The 18,059-nt window shown below is 54.2% G+C and overlaps 1 protein-coding gene across 2 annotated transcripts; it reads right to left on the reverse strand.

Moving 5' to 3' along the window:
- Positions 1 to 7,084: 7,084 nt before the first annotated feature.
- On the reverse strand, positions 7,085 to 18,053 carry DOK2 (docking protein 2). 2 transcript variants are annotated; one of them, XM_006022987.2, is made up of 5 exons: positions 17,804 to 18,053; positions 14,438 to 14,734; positions 13,619 to 13,736; positions 9,106 to 9,287; positions 7,085 to 8,409 (listed from the first exon to the last, which is right to left on the reverse strand). In XM_006022987.2, the coding sequence occupies exons 1-5, from the start codon at positions 17,864 to 17,866 to the stop codon at positions 7,450 to 7,452; spliced, it is 1,620 nt and encodes a 539-aa protein (XP_006023049.1). In that variant the 5' UTR covers positions 17,867 to 18,053; the 3' UTR covers positions 7,085 to 7,449. The 2 variants fall into 2 exon arrangements, with proteins under 2 accessions (XP_006023049.1, XP_006023048.1); XM_006022986.2 differs by having other exon boundaries at positions 9,106 to 9,290.
- Between the last annotated feature and the right edge of the window lie 6 nt (positions 18,054 to 18,059).

Consider the following 18,059-nt stretch of genomic DNA (forward strand, 5'->3'; position numbering starts at 1 on the left):
CCTGGAGAGGCAGTCTGAGTGCAGGGGTGGGCATCAGCAGTGATGCTGATCCACGGTGGGCAAGTCAATTAAAGTGTTTAGTGTTCATGGCATGTTGTACGGAGAAGGCATTTCAGGGAATGTGGATTCTGCTCCTGGGAGTACCATAGGAGAAGCTGATAGATGATCTTAGCAAGTCATTCATCCATCTGGGCCCCAGTTCTCTGCCTGTAAAATGGGGATAATTACCCCTCCTTTGTCTGCTTTATTTAAATGAGGACAATCTCAGGCAGATTATGTCTCTCCGTATAGGCCTGTAGCACTCTGGGATTGCATCCTGCCTTGGCAATAAGTGCTAAATGCCACAGGAAAGCAAATAGCTTTAAAAGAAAAGGATCAGCCTTCTATGCCTCAGCTTCTCCATCTGTGCAATGGGGTTATGGTATGCAGCATGCTCTGTACAGTGCTTTCACAGATTCACACAGATTCACAGAAGTTTAGGGCTGGAAGGGACCTTGTGAGATTAACGGGTCCAGGCCCCTGCTCTGGGCAGGAAAGACTGCTGGGGTCAAATAACCCCAGCAAGGTGTGCATCCAGTCTTCTTTTGAAGAGCTGCAGGGTAGGTGCCTGCACCATCCCTACTGGGCCTGGTTTTTCCCTAGGGTGCTTTGGCGAATAGATGTTCACGTAGCCCCTGCCGCTCTCCCCTGATATATTTGTTAGCGGTCACCAAATCCCCACAAAGTCTTCTCTTTTCTAGGCTGAACAGTCCCATATCTGTCAGGTCACCAGTCCCAAGCAAGTGCCAATTGTATTTGTGATTGCCCCCAAGAGACCAGGTACTGGCTGCTTCAAGGGGTGTCTGTGGATAAACTTCAGATGTTTCTCTTTTTCCAGCTAGGAAGCACAACTGTAAAAATGCTGTGGAGCAGCTAACATGTCTCAGTTAATCCCTGAAGCAGCCTAGGCTGAAGGAAATGGGACTTCTTGGGGCTGGACAAAGGCAGGTATTATCAGCCTTCAGCACTATGGCCAGCTCACATAGGCTGGAGCCTTGACCTGCAGTGGCCTGGAAGGGAGTCCTCCCAAATGGCTGTGCAAAGACGGAGCTTGTGTCCCGTTGTCCACTGGCACAAAGCGCAATAATCCTATCATGGAAGTGGCTTAGGTTGGCCCTGTTCTACTAATCTCCTCCCAGCCCTCGCAGCAGATTTGCTGTTGCCTGCCTACTTCTTGCTAAGAGGGAAGCTACTTGGGGCTGGGATAGCGGGATCCCTCCTACTGCTGCTGCAGTAGGTCCTAGGCTTGGCATCATCCAAGCACTTGGTAGGAGAGGAGAGAAGGCAAGGTATCCCAGAGGCTGTAGAGCAACCCTGATGCTTTATGTCTGTGCTTGTGAGTGATTATTCCTGTCCATATGGGACAGATGAGCGTTTGGCAGCCTCTCCTGTATCACAGGTCCTAGCTGATCCGGGTGCAATGAGAAGCCAATAGCCTTAAGATGAGACTCCACAAATGACTTGCCCCACTGCTACTGTGGTAGGTTGCCTCATAATTTGGCTTGTTGCTGGAGGCTGATCACAAGGATCTCAAAAACGTGCCAGGAGGAAGGCTGATTATGGCAGGGATTTACTCATATGCCAGGTACCTGTGCCGCGTGTAGCTGCATCTTCATAGGGCTGCAGTATGCACACTTCTGTGTGCACATGTATGTGCTGTGTACCTCCGTGCAGTGGCACATGCATGCATGGAGCAGCGTGATCCTGGGGCTGTGTACACACGTGGCACTGCACGTGGCTGCTACACTGTGCATCCATGAGGCTTGGACAGGGAGAAAGAGCCTGTGCATTTGTGCAGAAATAAACATGCAGGGGAGAAGAAAGGGTGGGGGGAGAGGGGTGTTCAGTTCAACTCAGCTGTGCCTGTGTGCAGCTGGGAAGGAGAGCACCGGGCTGGCCTCGGGCAGTGTTGCAGACACTACAGCATGGCAGGTAGTCGTGAGCCCGTCAGCCCCCTCTGGAGGAGCTGTACAGTACAGTGAGTTGCCTGGCTGCTTGTGGAGGATTTATAGTGTGAGAAATCAATGAGGCAGCCTCATGGGAAGGAACCTAGCAGCTCTGCACTGCCCAGCCTGCCTCCTCCACCAGGATGCAGGCAACCCACCACCATGCCAGCTTCAGCCAGTAGCCAGTACCTGGGGACTGTGAGGATGAGGAAGTGAGATGGCAAGGGGCACCCTGAGCATAGAGAATCCCTATGGGAAATTAACCTCATATAGCTAAGGCAGATTGGTGCCACAGCTAGCGTACAAGCTGGGGACCCTGGGCCACCATGGGACTTGGGCAAGGCAATTGCCTTGCCTCCGTTTCCCCCTCTTAAAATGAAGGTGCTGGATCCTGGCCCATATCAGACCTGGAGCTGGACCCCTGCGTGTTGGCAGGATGCACTGAGACCCTCAGAGGGAGGGCAGTGTCAAAGCACAGTGCGCTATGATTAACCTGCCAGGCGCCTCTACCTAGACTGGCCTCCTCCCTAGGGAATACCCCCTGCCCTCCCAGAGGGCATCGCTGCAGAATTTCTCCAGACCAGCCGAGCTCATCTCCCTCAAATCCCCCTGCAAGCCCGGCTCTCTCCAACACTGCACCTGAGCTGCCTTGCTGGACAAAAGCATCCTCAAGTGAACCCCAAAGACCAAAAGGGGCAGACTGTCCCCTATGGGTGATCGGCAAGAACCTCATTACCCCCTGCAGGGATCCCACTGCTTCTATTACGATGAGAAATCGAATATGGAACTGCTGGGGAGAGATAAGGGAATCTGTAACAAACGTCTGGGATTGTGCGGCAAGTGAATGAGAGTCCACAGAGCCGTGCCGAGAGCGGGAACCTGCTGACATCCGTAATTTCACCAAATAAACACAAACAACCCTCAAATAGGGCTGGGTGCGTTGGTGGGAGGGGTGCTGGCTGCAGCAAGAGCTTGGGTCCCAGGTCTGCAATAGGGAGGTAAGGAGGAGAGCCAGTGCTCCTGGGCTCTATTCAGGGATCTAGGAGAGAGTGTCACCTAGTGATTATAGCATGGAACTGGCGCTCGGATCCACTTACTTCTGCTCCCCGTTCTGCTAATGACTGTAGCAGCCTTGTTAGCTCTCTGGAGAGGCCAGTGGTAGGACAATATGAAATTTAGCAGTAATAGGAGCAAGCAGCATGGGCTAAAGCTTGGGCTGGATGAAGGGACCAGCAGCCCCTTTATATGCTGCTGCTTTATATGTTGCTGCTCTGATTCCAGCACATCCCTTGCAGTGCTGGGCAAACAGACTTTTCCCTGCCCCTCTAGGCACTGACAGCATCATCCACTGGGCTCTTTATCACCTATGACAATGGGAGAGGCAGCAAGAACCTCCTCAAGCCGTCAGACTGCAGGCTGAGAAAATCCCCTTCTAACTTGAGCATGGGAAGGGCTAAAGATGGAGCATCCCAATGACACTGCTGCCAGACTCATCCCAAGCCTGTTCCAGGCTGATCCTGCAATCTGCTGCCAGGCCTTCTCATTTACCAGAGGGCATGATCAGAAAGCTGATGCTCTTCTCCCTGTCTCCTGGCTAGAGGATTTGGCTTGCGTGCTTGGTAGCTCAGTACTTAACGCACTGGTGTTGCAAAGCCAGGGTCATGAGTGCAAGTCTGTCGAAGAGCTGATTATTGTAGTTGCTCAAATTCTATAGCAGTAGACAGCAGCATGAGAACAGGGGCGAATTAATGGCTTTTCATTATCAAAATAGAGGACGCATGGCTTTGTGCCTAAAGCACTGCGACCCTGGAAACCTGGAGTTGACTCCTATCCCTGCCATGGACAGAGTGTGTGATTTTAAGGCAATTCTCCTAGGCTCTGCCTACACTAGATAGTGCTTGACTGCTTCACCTCTATGGTGCAGTTAAAGCTGTATGACCCCCTCGTGTGGGTGAAGTTATGTTGGTGTAGATAAACTCATTGGTAGGCTGGTGGAGCTATTCCACTTGCTCTGAGTGTGCATTAATGAGAACTGCATTGGCAGGGGAGTTGCAGCAATCTGCACTTGCACAGGTGTGACTTCCAATCTTCACCCCAGCCTTTCTCTCCCCATGCCTTGCTTTCCTATCTCTAAAATGGAGACTGGGATCCTTCCTTTCTCCCACACTTTCTTTTGCCTACTTAGACTGGAAGGCCTATGAGAGGGAATATGGATGACTGGAAGGGATTCCTATAGCTCTTCAGTGCCAGCCCCCCATATTGGACTATGCCATCCCTGACAGACACTTGTCTAAGCTGCTCTTAGAAACCTCCAGTGATGAGGGAAGTGGTTGTATATAAAAGCACAGGAAAAAAACTGGCTGAGAGTAAAAGTGGTGTCTCTTTCTGTGAATCATGCCTGCAACGTGAGGGCTCTGGGTCACGTGCCTGACCTTCAGCTGAATAAGAGATGCCCACCCAGCAGAGACATCACCCATGGGGACAGACCCATTTCCAACCATTAGTGGAGAGGGGGTGTGCTCAGCTCTCCACACTCATCCAAAGGCGATTGAAGTCAAGGGGGACAATATTGAAGTCAATGGATTTACTCTGATGTATGCCAGCCAAAGGGGATGGGAAAGAAAAAAGAAGGCAAGAAAATTGCAGGGTGTTGGAGAACAAACCCTGGGGGAAGTGTGGAAAAGCAGAGTTAAAAACATAAACAGTGGTGCGTAGATGGGAAGCCAGGCATCCCCAGGGAGCCCAGCGCACAAGCACTTCAGAGCACTGCCGACTTCAAACCCAGCGCTTTGTCATTAATTTATCGGAGGGAGGTGGAACATCTGAGGCAGCAACAGTGCTTTGCTCGGGATGGAAGGAGATAGCTACTTAGGGCTGGTGCTTACGTGTGGAGGGGTCGGGGTTGAGAGCCAGGGCACCTGGGTTCTCGTTCCTGTTTAAAAACAAAGTGTGCTTTCCAGCAATTTGAGCAAGTGGGGGTCTAGGGGTCCAGGCTCCTGGGTTTTCTTTCCAGGATAAGGAGGAGAGAGTGAACGCAATGGTCAAAGCAAGGACTCCTGGGCTTTATTTGCAGGGTAGGGACAGACACATTAGCCTCGTGATGAGAACAAAGGGACTTGGGAGCAGAGTGTGAGCAGAGCCTCCCACATCCACCCCTCAAAGGTACCAGTAGTTCCCTTCACTCTTTGGCTGCTGCTGCAATCCAAGCATCCAGCAAACAACAGAAGCATGCACGCTACCCAGAGCACATGCCCTGTCATGGAGGAAAGCAGGAGCCAGGCTGCAGCAGAGGAGCACAGCTCTAAGGCTGACTCACCTGGCAAGCAGGTATCTGAACCTGCCCACTCCAGGCATCATGGGGAGTCACCTCTTCACTCCACCCGCACTGAAGGGACGCAGGTGTGGCTTCTGGTCAGACCAGTCCATGGGCAGAAAGGGCTTAGGGAGCACTGCAGCAGCCAGGCATGGCGAGCTGGCTGGCCACGGGGTTTATGTTCGGTTGTTGCCAGGGTTCCTGATTAAAGCCAAGCCCAGGAAATGGGAGCATCTGACCTTTGGCAGCGTCTGGCTTGCTGCTGGCTCACAGAGACCACTGTGAGGGTCAGGCACTATCACTTGATAATCTGGGACAGAGGTCCTGTTTCGAGCTGAGTGCCTCGCCGCTGCACTGGCCCTATATCCCAGACACGTCCCATTCCTCGGCTTGCTCCTGCTCCCACGTAACACAGCACTCCTAACGCAGCAAAGGTGCCGGGGGATTCTGCAGGACCCCGTGGACCAGCGTAGGTTTGCAAATGTCAAAGCCAGGCTTATGTCAGGGCTAAAGCCCTGGACCCCAAAATCCCAGGCCTTTTGCTGCCCAGTCCGTGCCTCAGCACCCCCAGAGCTGGGGACTCAGCCCTTTCTGGAGAAAAGGGACAGCCCTGGTGCTCCAACCCACAGCTGATGGTCCCCCTTACTCACTTCCAGGGATGGGGGTCATAGCAGTTCCTAAGACAAACCCAGAGCTGAGCACTAGTGTCTGCAACCTCGGGTACCCCTCGCATCATTCACCCCACATGCTTTGACTCCACTGGCCCTTTCCAAACAGCTTGTTCAGGGAGTTCTGCGGGTTTCTTTCCCCTGCCCCTCCTTCCTTACTTCCCTCCCGATTTTGGTCCTGAAGCTCATGGCTAATCATGTTATCTGGAGCCCTGCTGCAGCAACAGCGCAGTCCTCTTCCCCACGCAGCTGGGCCGAGCCCCGTACCACGGGCCAACAGTGCCCTCCAGTGGGAGCCAGTTGGGATGGCTACCCATACGCTGCCAACTTGCAAAGGACACTGTGGGCTGAGATGCGACTCACCAAGGTGCTTAGGAGAAGGGGTAGGCTGAGCACCAGCTTTCTTCTGGCTGCACCCTTGCCCTCTGCCTACAGACATACATCTGGGTAAAGTATATGTTCGGTGTGTCTGAGGCACCTGGTTTCACCTCTAGCCCCAGCAGTTCCAGTGCTCAGAACCCATGGGGCTTTGTGTTCAAGTTGAACTTGAGCCTTGGCATGCAATTTGGGGCACAGGTTACTGGGAAGTGAGGGCACCCCTGTATTGGGAATGCAGGTAAGACAAGCACTTGCCTGGGATGGTTCAGGTAATGGTGAGCCTGCCTGGAGCAACAGGGTGCACCTATTCTAGGGCTCTATGTTTGCTTTGCTTTGGTCCTCCCTGCCAGACACAATGAGGCAACCTGTTCTGGGATTCACCCTGCAGGTGCAGATGCACCCATTGGAGCAGCCAGATACAGGTTGCACAGGTAGGTTTCACCCAGCCCTGCTTGAGCCAGCAACCCACTTAGCAGCCCCATGGTGTCAGCACTGTCATTGCACCGAATCCTCTCCTGCCATCACCATCCCAGCAGAGATGTCCCTGACTTGCTCTGCAGGGAGCCATACCTATGTGGACCTTGAGCCATCCCATCTGAGCCACTCCAGCTCACACAGGCCTGATGGGCCTGCCTCTCTCTGTTGCTTTCAACTTTTTTCCCCTGAAGCTTCGTGCACAGGATGACTGGGGAGGCCTGTGATGCCACCTGACAGCCAGGGCTGTAATGAGGGAAGAAGGCTGATTTACAAGCTGTGTTTAATAGAGGTGCCTGGAAAAGGGATGGGGATTACTAGGATCTGAGAGGGTTGTTATATGTTAGCTGCCACCTGTGTGCTCAGTCCTGTACTCAGTAAGGCATGGTCCCTGCCCTTAATACGCAGTAAAGGGCACTAGGACCATGCCCCTCTGCTGCAGAGCCAGGCCTTCAGTCACTAGCGAGATAAGTTTGGCAGCCTCAACTTTCCCCTTGAGGACCATGTACAAAGCAAAGGCTCGGAAGAATGCCACCGTCAGGCCCTCGCCGGAGCTGGGGAGCTGGCACCACTGGAGGGCAGGGACAAGTGAAACCTGGGAAGTCTCTGCTCCCTTCTCTCCTCTCTCCTTTCACTGCAAGCTCTTCTTTTTGGTGAACCTCAGGGCCACATTGTCATAGTCGGTGTCCCCAAGCCACTCCTTCCCCTGCCCTGGGACCTGGCGCATGCTGGACACAGCCCTCTTGGGCACTGAGTAGTCATCCCGCTGGGAGCTGTAGGGGTACTCATGGCCAGTGGGGTCCTCTGCCATTGCCTGCAGCTTCCAGGCCTCGCCTTTGACCTCCTCAGGCTCGTCATACACCATGTGGAGAGACAAACTCTCCGGCTCATCGTAGATGTGGTCAGGCTTGGCTCTGGCAGGGGGCACAGGTGGCGTGATCTGGTTCTTCCCACTGGCCTCCTTGATGCTGTGGTACAGTGGGTACAGAGTGGGTTTTGATGTCTTCTCCAAGCTGCTGAGGAAGCTGTTGAAGTCAGAACCCATAAAGGACTTGGCAATGGTGTCAAAGGGCACAGCATAGTCTGAATCCGGGGCCCCTCTCCCCTCAGTCCCCTTGTTCTTGGCTGCACTGGGGCGACCGGAGTCTGTCCACTGGAGGGTGTCACATGGCTCTGAGTAGGGGCTCTCAGCCTCCATGCGTGGGACGAAGCCACCCTTGGTCTCCCCAGTGAAAGAGCCACTGTTGGTAGACTTCATGCACTTCCCCTTGCTTGGCTTCTCTTCCCAGTTGAACTCTGAGGAGAGGCACTTGATGCTGCCTGAAGGGTGGAGCCAGGGCCCCCCAGGTGCCTTGGCTTTGTCGTTGGCAGCCCTCTCCTCACTATTCTTGGTCCGGCTCAGGGTGCGGATGGGAGCCCATGAGGTGTCTTCAGGGGGGCCGGGCCCTTGCAAGTCATCCATCCCATAGGCCTTCTGTGCATCGATGGCTAACTCAATGACCTGGAAGATCTCATTGCCCTGCCTGGTCTCAAATTCGAAGTTGCCTTCCCCGGATGCACACCTCCGTCCGGCTTCAAAGGAGAATGTCACCTGGTTTGGGGAGAGTCAAAGAGGGGGTCACACTCCCAATACTGGAGATGCACCCCTTACGCACACTGTGGATAACAACCTACAGCTGCACCAGTTAGCTGGAGGTAGACAGGCCTGTGCTAGGGATCTGCGGGTCCCGATGCAGACCGGCTGAAGGTTTATACTCATTTACATTCTGCTTTCCCCCCAGAGCCCTATTTGTGCCATGCGAGTGAGTTTCTCACATCTCTGCCTGTGGTATTTCTTGCCAAGAAAGCTGTCCCTGCCTGCCTTGGCATAACCCCTGCAAGAGGAACAGGAGTGATCTGATACAGACTGGGGCCCAGTCTCATTGCTGGTGTTCAAGCTGTGTTTGTGGGGATACCACAGCTTCCCCCACCACTAGCAGCTGTAGGAAGCAGTGTGGGTGGGGTGTCTCATCCCATCTTAGCCATTTTTGCTTGCAAGAGCAGTGGCTGAGGAGGGGACAAGCCAACGAGACCAGTGCCAGGCTCTGCCCACATGAAGCACTGGAGGCAGCGAGAAGGAGCACTGGCTCTGGCGCAAGGCGCTCCCAGACACTCCAGCTCAGCCACTCGGACTGGAAGGTATTTGAGTGTTGACTCCTCTCCCACTTGAGGCCCTGATTCTCATGCTGCCCCCACAAACCCAACACCTAAGCACTGTTCCTCCTTGCCCCCAGTCCATGTGGGTTACCTTATCCCGCCCGAATCTCCGCAGGAGCTTGTACGGCCAGGTGTAGAGGACACTCCCCGTCTCATCATCCTGCAGCTCCAGGGCATCATCCGTGGCCCTCAGGAGGAAACTGCCCCAGAGGTTGCAGCGCTCTGAGGACTCGGTGGCCCGTATGATCACACTGAACTCCCTTGTGGCACCTGCTGCTGCAAAGGAACACGCATGAAGCATGACACTGCCAGTGCAACTCAGCACTGCATAGGATGTGAGCTCCCCAAGCTCCCGATCACGCAGCCAGAGGACAAATACCATCCATCACATCTCCTGCTAATGTTGTAGGATGGAGGCAAGGGGAGCAGATTACCCTCAGGCCTGGCTGTGTTCTGTGGGAGGCATCTGGACCAAGCTGGGCTCGACACAGCACTCAGGGCACCCAGTCCAGTACTTCGGGGGAAGCAGGGACCTTTCAGTGGAAAACCAGCTGCCTAGATTCCTCCTGCCCTCCATGTGCCCGCTGCCCCTGCTTAGGTGCACATGATCTGCCTGCAGCAGTAGCTCTACTCTGTACCCCACTTGACCCGCTGCAGCACAGCTGGCAGAGCGCAAAGCGATTGTCATGGCATTTCCTCCCAACACCCACCACAACCTTCCTGTCCCTGCCAGGGCTCCCTCCAGGCACAGCAGATTCAAAGGCTCCTGCCACCAGCCCACTTGATGTCCTGGAAAGCCTCTCTGCAGGTGCTGTAATGACAGCAAGGCCTCTCTGCAAGGTCAGTGGAGCTGGAGGCCCCTCTCACTGAACAACTGAAGCAGAGGAAACTTCGGAAAAATACTTGTTGTAAGGGCTGACACTGACTCACCCTGACTCACCGCTGCTCCCGAGGCAATCCCATGGGGTAATAGCCCCAGTGTGATGGTGAAGCAGGCTACCAGGGGTGCTAAACCCTGGGGTCTCATCCCAATTCCAGCTTAGGCAATTCCCTTCCCAGGCTCCCTGCATTCCCCCAGAAGGTCTAAGGCGCTGCGTGCTGTTACTGCACTTCCAGTACCCAGCTGCAGGTTCTGCCCCAGAGGGGGCTGCATTTAAAAGGGAGAATCCAGTGACAAGTTTGCCAAGAGCTTGGGGATGCTTGGACATGAAGAACCCTGAGAAGACAAGCAAGAGGGCAAAACCAGGGTGAGCCGCCTGTCTCTCCAAAGCCTTGTCTAATGCCTTCCACCTAGGAGCAAGCCCGGCATCCCCATGCCAGATTCAACATCTCTCTTTATCCAGTCATGTTAATGACAGCTCCATGAAAGAGCAGAGCAACAGGCCACACAACCAAGGTCTGTTCCTACCTCCCCACAGCCTCTTACCACCTCCATTCAGCCTGGTGCAGGCCTAGCACCGGCAGCACTTTGCTGCAAGCTGTGTTCCAGCTCATTCCCCTTCTGGCTTATCTGCTCCCTGCCAGGCACCCCTCCCTGCTTTCCTCAGCCCTATCTGGATGTGGGAGGCTGCCTGCTGGCTGATGGCATCACAGATAAGCAGCCTCCAGATGCAGGATTGAGGATATTCCTCTCCTTCGGAGGGGGAAATGAAAAAGCAACTCCCTGCTTGAGACAGAGACAGGATGGAAGGAGATGAAAGAAAGAGGTGCAGGTTGGATGGAGGCCTTGGGCCTGATTCCCCCTTAGGGTTGCCCCTGGCATGGATTGGTCCCACTGCTCTCATTTATCTGCATTGAACTCCTGCATGCAAGAGACTTTCACTGCATGTCTGAGAGGGAGCGTTCCTGTGAGCTGCGCATGCTTGTGCCCGGGGGTGTGTGCAGTTGTGTGAGCGTGTCCATGTACATGATTCGTGAGTGTGTGCAGTGCTTCCTATGCACACGTGAGTGTGAGTGAGCCATTAGCTGGGCATGCCTGTCAGTACAGGCCAGCCGGGGTGCCCCCCTGCAGGGCAGGCATTGATTTTCTTCCGCTAGGCAGCAGGCAGGCTGTGCCCTGTGACAAAGTTATTCTCCACTCCTGGCTCTCTCACTAAATTGGTCCTGAAAAGTGTCCCCACGTCTGCTGCAGAGGCTGCCACTGCATAGGGAGCTTTGTTCATTAGCAGGCAGGAAGCTTGCAGCAAGTCACTGTTTGCGTGAGCTGGTGAAGTGACCCCAGGCCGAGAGTGCAGCAAGCTGCTGTTGTGCTTGTAGACAGAACCATCTGCCCCCCTAGTAGCACTCAGGACAGATGCAAACCAAGGGGTACAGAGGTTGGAACGAAAAAAAGAGAAGCCCTTCTGGTCGCTGCATTTCCTCCCCTGGCATCAGAGCCTCCCTATGCTCTTTGCGGGGGCGGCTCTGTCTCCTTACGCCATTGCACAAACAAGATGCAGAGCAGTGAATCAGCAGCACGCCCAAGGACCTGACCCTCCCACCTGCCTACACATCCAGCCCGACCCTCCTGCCAGCTGGGCTGCTTGGCATGCAGAGGGAACAGCTCGGTGCAAAGTATTGTGGGACTGAGAGCATGAGATCACTGCCTTGAGTCACTACCCAGAGCAGCACGACCAAGAAGTGGAGCTGGCTTGGGAAATAGTGTCCGACTGATAAAGCGGCTGAATGCTATGGACAGCTGGGAGTGGCCAGTTATCGCAACGAAATGCTGATCTGCCAAACCACAGCAGGAAGAGCACAAGGGCTATTTGTGAAATGAGATTTCCATGACGTTTTTTGCAAACAGCAGGGCCAGGCTATCATTGCAGCCATTTTCAAATGCACAATTAGCAGCATTGTTTAAAAGCAGAGAAGGCACCTAGTCTGAATGGTGCACCGAGAGGGGCTGTCCTCTGCTCCCTCTCCCTCCCTGGTTCAAGTGAGACAGCAAGTTGGGCCATGGGACTGCTCTTTCTTGATGTCGAAGACTGCAGCTCCTCTCTCTGTTGGGCCTCATCTATGCACACACATGGTTCCAGTGCTATATCGTATGTTGTGGCTTTAAAGTCATTCCTCAGCTCTCAGGCACATCACAGTCAGGGCATGGCCAAACTGGGCAGCTGCCCGAGGCCCGGAAAGAAAGGGGGCCTGAAAATAGCATTTTTTTCCATTGTCCAATTATTATTATCATTGTCTCTGGCAAAGGGAGGGCCCAATACTAAAAGTTCGCCCGAGGCCACCAGGAGTGTAGGTACAGTACTGATCACAGTTTGTGGCGCAGAGTATCTGGGCTCCACCACCCTGCACCTTCTCCAGTCACTTGCACAAGGGCAAATTGAGTACAGAAACCCAAGGCTGTGACTGGCAAGGGCCAAGCTTCCAGCTGGTGTCCAGGCTGAAACCAACTGCAGTTACTGAAACCAGCTGGAGCGCTGGCTCTGCAGCTCACAATGTGCTAGCAACAGCTGTGCTGGCAATCGGAGAGAACGATGCTGTGCAATGGGGTTCCAGCTCTATGGCGGCTAAAACACATTCAACACTGTCCCCCTAGCCAGGATAACTCCTGGGAGGAAAGAAAGGAGCAAATGAGGGGTGCCTGGAGACCAAGTACATCACACAGCCTGATGGGGAAGCACTGTTACCCTGGGAATCATTGCATCCATTTTATTTGTTCCTGTTAAGGACCAGCAGAAGCATGGTCAGTCTGGTACAGGAGTTCACTGCTGCTCTCTAGACCCACTGGTTGTAGCTTTGCTCCCATGCACTAGTGACTGGGAGAAGATGTCTCTTGCGAGTAGGCTCATGCTGGATTATATTTAGAGAAGGGTCTGAAGGGAGCCCTGCCCTGTGGTCTGCCCTGAGGGAAAGGTCCGCGCATGGAGAACTACAGTGCAGGAGAGCATGGAAAAAAGGTGCAAGCAGCTGGCAAGCAGGGCCCAGTGCAAGACAACAGCCTGATCCAGAACAGGGAAGTCCATAGGAATCTTTCCCAGATGGGTGATGAATCAGGTTCATGGTGCTCTGGGTGACTGAACTCCCAGCCTGCGGCTAGCAGGAGGTTGAAGGTTACCCCGGGGTCCTATGATTCCCAGCAGCTTCTGTGAGGTCTGCAGTTCTATAAATGGCCCACGGGCCATTTATAGATGAGTCACACCCCCCTGTGGTTTCGGAGTCTAACATCCTGCAGTCCCCTGGTGCCCCCTTTTCCTCTCCGCCTCTCTGAAAGAACAAAGCTAACCACTTGAATCGCTTTGCCAGGGCTCTGTCTCTGCCTGCATTGCCTTTGCCCTGCCATGCCTGCTCATCTAGCTAGCTAGATAGTGTCACCATATGCCATTTTTCTGTATAAATGTCACTCTGCACAGTCAATTGTGTGTCTTTTAGTCTAAGGTAGATTTGCCTATTCATCTGTCTTTCTTGCACACAGCCAAGTCTGTCTTAATACCTGCCAAGCTGTCTTGCTCCCAACCTGTGTCCCTGTGAACTCCCGGAGCCAGGCCTGTGGTGTTCGTGCCTACCACCAGACATCAGTTCGGTTCAGGGATAAGGAAAGAAACCAATTTTCTCCACTCTAACACACACACACACTCATGCAGCTCCTGGCCAGAGTCTCTCCTTGCTCCTACCTTTGGCTCTGGAGCTGTACAGTGAGTTCTCCTCCATGGACAGGGTGCAGGCAGTGGATGGCAGGGATCCCAGGTGGCTGTCCTTCCCCCCTGCTGCCATCTGCTCATCCCTGTTCCTCTGCAATGCCAAGGGAAGAGCAGCGGGTGAGTGACCACAGCCCAGACTCCAGCCAGGCTTGGACCTGCTGTGAGCTGTCTCCTCCCCCACACTAAGACTCGGCAAGCAGAACTGCAAAAGAGGATGCCCCCCCCCTGCTTAGCTGCAGCTTCGTGCTCCAGCACAAGAGGCCCCTGGGTCCCCACACTGGGCTGGCCGGGCTCCCAGCACACTCCAGGCAAAATAGGGACTGGAGACTGTAGGAAAGAGACTCCAGGGAGCTGGCTGGAGAGAGCAGCATTGTGCACTGAGAACTGCATGTGCTGGGTCAGGCCAAGCCCGAGCTCAGCACTATGGAGCTACAAAGGGTGGGGAGGAAGAGGACACATGCATTGGGCCCTCCACCTTCCCTGACATCCTTCAGCACCCAACGCCATGGGGCCCCCAGCTCATCCGGAGTCTTCTCCATGCTCCAAGTAACCTCGGATGCCAGCAAGCTGGGGATGCCTTTGCTCCCTTGAGTCTCTGTTCTCTGCTGCTCAGCCTGCTAATGAAGCCCTTGCTGCCTTAGGTTCCTCCATCCCAGATCCTTGGCATCTCAGCCTGCCAAGGGCCCCACTCCCAGCTCCTCCACTCCAGTCTCTTGCCCTCTACATCCCTCTGTCCCCAAGCCCTTGACACCCAACTCTCTACCCCAACCCTCCCCTCTCCACCAGTCTCACCGGGAAGGCCAGCTCACAGAGCTTGTTGATCCAGTCAGCCACCTCCATGCTCTCTGCTGCCAGCAGGTAGCACTTCTCCGTGGTCTCCACAAGGAAGGGGATGGTCTCCTTGGGGCTGCTGGCATCACTGTTGGCCTCCACCACATGCACACAATCGCTCAGCTTGATGAGCTTCTTGCTGCTCTCGCCCTTCTTCAGCTTCTCGGGGGCAGGCGGGCCTGAGCCCTCGAAGAGCTCCAGGCGGGTAGAAGAGCAGGCCGTCTCCCGGTACAACACACCCCAGAACTTTCTCCATTTCTAACAGAGTGGGAAGAAGCAAAAGGAAGAGAGCAAGATGTGTATCAGTCAGCTCCATGTTCTCTATCAGGTTTGTTCCTCATTCTAGCCCCAAGCTGTGCTGTGGGGAGGGGTGCCAGCTGGGGAAATAGGCTGGTCTGAACTAAAGAGGAAAAGAAAACTGCTCCCACTGACATAGTTAAAATGCTTCAAGTTACCATCGGCTGGGAGATAAACTTCCACCAGCTACTGGGTTGAGCTGGGTGCAGTCTTTCAGCCTGGTGTCATAAAGATCAGGCTAGATCATCTCATGGTTCCTTTGGGCATTAGAAGCCATGTGGCACATTAGGGAACATGGCAGGTACCTGAAGGATGCGTGTTTGGCAGGCAGTTTTCAGAACGTGCCTCTGCTCTGCGGGTAGATTCACTGAAATCAGCAAATTTCTGTGCAGAGTTTTGCTTTTGGTGAACCAAGATTTTGTAATGGAAAAACAGCCTTCTAGAAAGTATGTGGCTGCTCTGACTTGGGGCTTCACTGATGCATGGCTGTCGGGTGCTCTGCAGCAGTACAGGCAGACATACTGCCATGTGAAGGCTGTTCTTATCCTGATTTAATCTACAGAAGCTTGCATTTTGGGCCATCGCTCAAAGAAACACCAGCGCTGTCAGGGCTGTCTGTGCGCTGACTTTAAAATAGCTCTGTCATAAGTGCTGCTGCCCAAATGTTGCATGCAGAGATGGGACAACCACTTTTTTGCCAGGTCCTGCGACAACCTTCCTGCTCTGGAGGCCAGTTCTACCCTAACAGCATGATCAAAGGTGCCAAGGCACCTTCTGCTCTTGGCCAGCTGGACAGATCTTGGACAGACCTTGGCCAGTTGGACAGATCTTGGCCTTTTGTGTGCATACACCTCCTGAGTGATCCTGTTAAAGACAACTGCAACAAGCACATGCTGTGTGCTACACAGCTTCCCGTGCTGCCTGCTCAGCTCTCCTGCAGTGTCACCATGTGCTTGGGTTACGCTTTCATGGGGGAGAGGCTGCCTCATGTTATACCTCCCCAGCAGCAGAAGTGTGATGGTTATCTGGTATCCTGCTTGCTTTGCTGATGTGACACCATCTGCCCCACCTGTCTGGCCCAGTACTCAGGATGGGGGGAACACGGAATGGGTGGAGTGACAGAAATTACAAGGGCTGCTCACATGCATGTTTGCAAGCTAAGGAGACATGCTCTGCTATTACCCTGCCTTGCACTGGCATTCACAGGGTTAGAGACACGCACACGCGCCTTCATTCCTGGAGTCAGTTTTATGTGCTGATTTGGTGCTGAATGGCGTCTTTTGCTTATTTAGATAACTGAAGCAAAAGCCAAATGAGCTTCCAGGCATTGCTACTCCCCCCCAGCCCTGGCCAGGAGGACCTTGGAGTTAATGCAGCATCTCCAGCCCCATTCAGGCTGCCAACATGAGGGTTAACTTGGACCATGCCCATATTTTGTGACATGGGTACTTGAGTGCAAGGATCTGGATCAAGACTCCCCTCCCTCACAATCCCTTGCAGGCAAACAGGGAGCAAAAACTTCTCCAGGATCCTTGCCTAACTGGTTGCTCCCCACACAGGCCAGGCTGCATCAGCTGATCTAAAGGAGAAAGAGGCCCCTTGTAGTTCATTCTCCCTTGAGCCATCTGTTCCCCAGCTGGGGTAGCTGAAAAGCACAAGGAGTCTAATTCACTGCCTTCTGCCTTCCAATGCAAAGCAGAAGTAATGGAGGTGATACCTGGGCCAAAGAAAGGGGAAGCTGAAGCTCCGAACTCTGCCTCTTTTACCCTGCTGCCAAGAAGCACACGGGAGAACCAGACACTGCTTACTGCTGAGAGTGAGACTGGCACTCAGCTCTATCCATCAGGGGTGTTTTCTACTTTTTATCAACTGATGATTTAGCCCCAGGGTCTGTCTGGACCTGGGCCCAAGATACAAAACTTGCCACCGGTCCTGTACTGCCTGGGAGCCTGCAGGGGTATTGGAGCCACAACCCCAGTGAGGACCTGTCCCTATTCACCCCAGCATGGGTACGCAGCTGCCTGATGTGTCTCTATGTTCTTGTCTGAAAGGTCAGCTTCCCCAGCTCGGGGCAAGAAGTTTCACTGCAGCTGGAGATTATTTCCTTTTTTGGCCTCGCCACTGCGGTCCAGAGCAGCCTTTCCATGACCTAGCGTGTGCTGCAAGAAGATGAAAGACAGCAGTCGGGGTGTTCAGCTTGAAGAGGAGCTCTTGGCAACACACGCCTGGCTCAAATCCAGCCAACAATCTCTTGAGACCCATCCAGCTAGCTCCGCTGGAAGCAAGGAGACCCCTGCAATGGTGCAGGGTGGGGCTGAACCAGGGAAGTACAGTACAGAGGAGATGGGGAGCAAGGGCCTCCGAACTGCTGCAGCACAGGCTGTGAGTGGTAGACTTGTGGGGTGGGAGTATCTCCCCTGGAGTGAGGACCATCAACCTGAACCCTACCCTCCAGGGGGCACAGACCATCTCTCCGTCTGCCTGGGGAGCCTCGGGCTGAACCTACACAGAGCTGAGGAGCTGCTTATGCTAGGCTGCCATGGCAAGAGTCACAGGGCTTCCCACAAGGGGAAGCAAGAGTCATTCTCCCAAGTCACAGGGCTCCCCACAAGGGGAAGCAAGATCCCACCGACACCCTGCTGTAACCTGGCTAGTCACCAGTTCAGCAGAAGCCAGAATAACCAGGGCAGACAGAAGGGCACCTCAAGAAGCTGCAACTGGGCAAGGGATCCCATAGATTGGCTGTGCGGGGAGCTCATAGGGCTGGGGATGCATCTCCCAAGGGAGTCCCATGCCTGGCACAAGTAAAGCCCCTGGAAAACCAGCCAGATTCTCTGACTCCAGGGAGATTCCCTGCCTGGATGCTGAAGACAGGGCACCATGGGGGCAGCCCGGTTCTCAAGGGACAAGGTGGAACACAAGGGGCCATCTGCATGGAGGATGGAGGAAGCCAGGGGTCCGGGCTAGGCTTGGGACCCCCAGCCAGAGGCCCACTGCTCCTCTGCCCTGTGATCACCCCCTGGTCCTTACCTTCCCGAAGGTCTGCTGCTGTTGGAGGTAGAGCAAGCCCCGCTTTACAACCACCTCATCCATTTTCCAGCCACGGGCATCCTCTCTGCACCCCACTGCCCTGCACACCTCTCCCCCCTGCCACCACCTGCTTCTCGTTCAGCCCTATCTGCTCTCCACCTGGCCTCACATTTTTCACCTACCACACACAACCCCGTCCACTCTGCTCTGTGCCCCAGTCTGGTCCTGGCTCCCACCCCAGCTATTTAACTCTTTC

Source organism: Alligator sinensis, unplaced genomic scaffold (assembly GCF_000455745.1).
Source record: "Alligator sinensis unplaced genomic scaffold, ASM45574v1 scaffold98_1, whole genome shotgun sequence".
Taxonomy (NCBI): domain Eukaryota; kingdom Metazoa; phylum Chordata; order Crocodylia; family Alligatoridae; genus Alligator; species Alligator sinensis.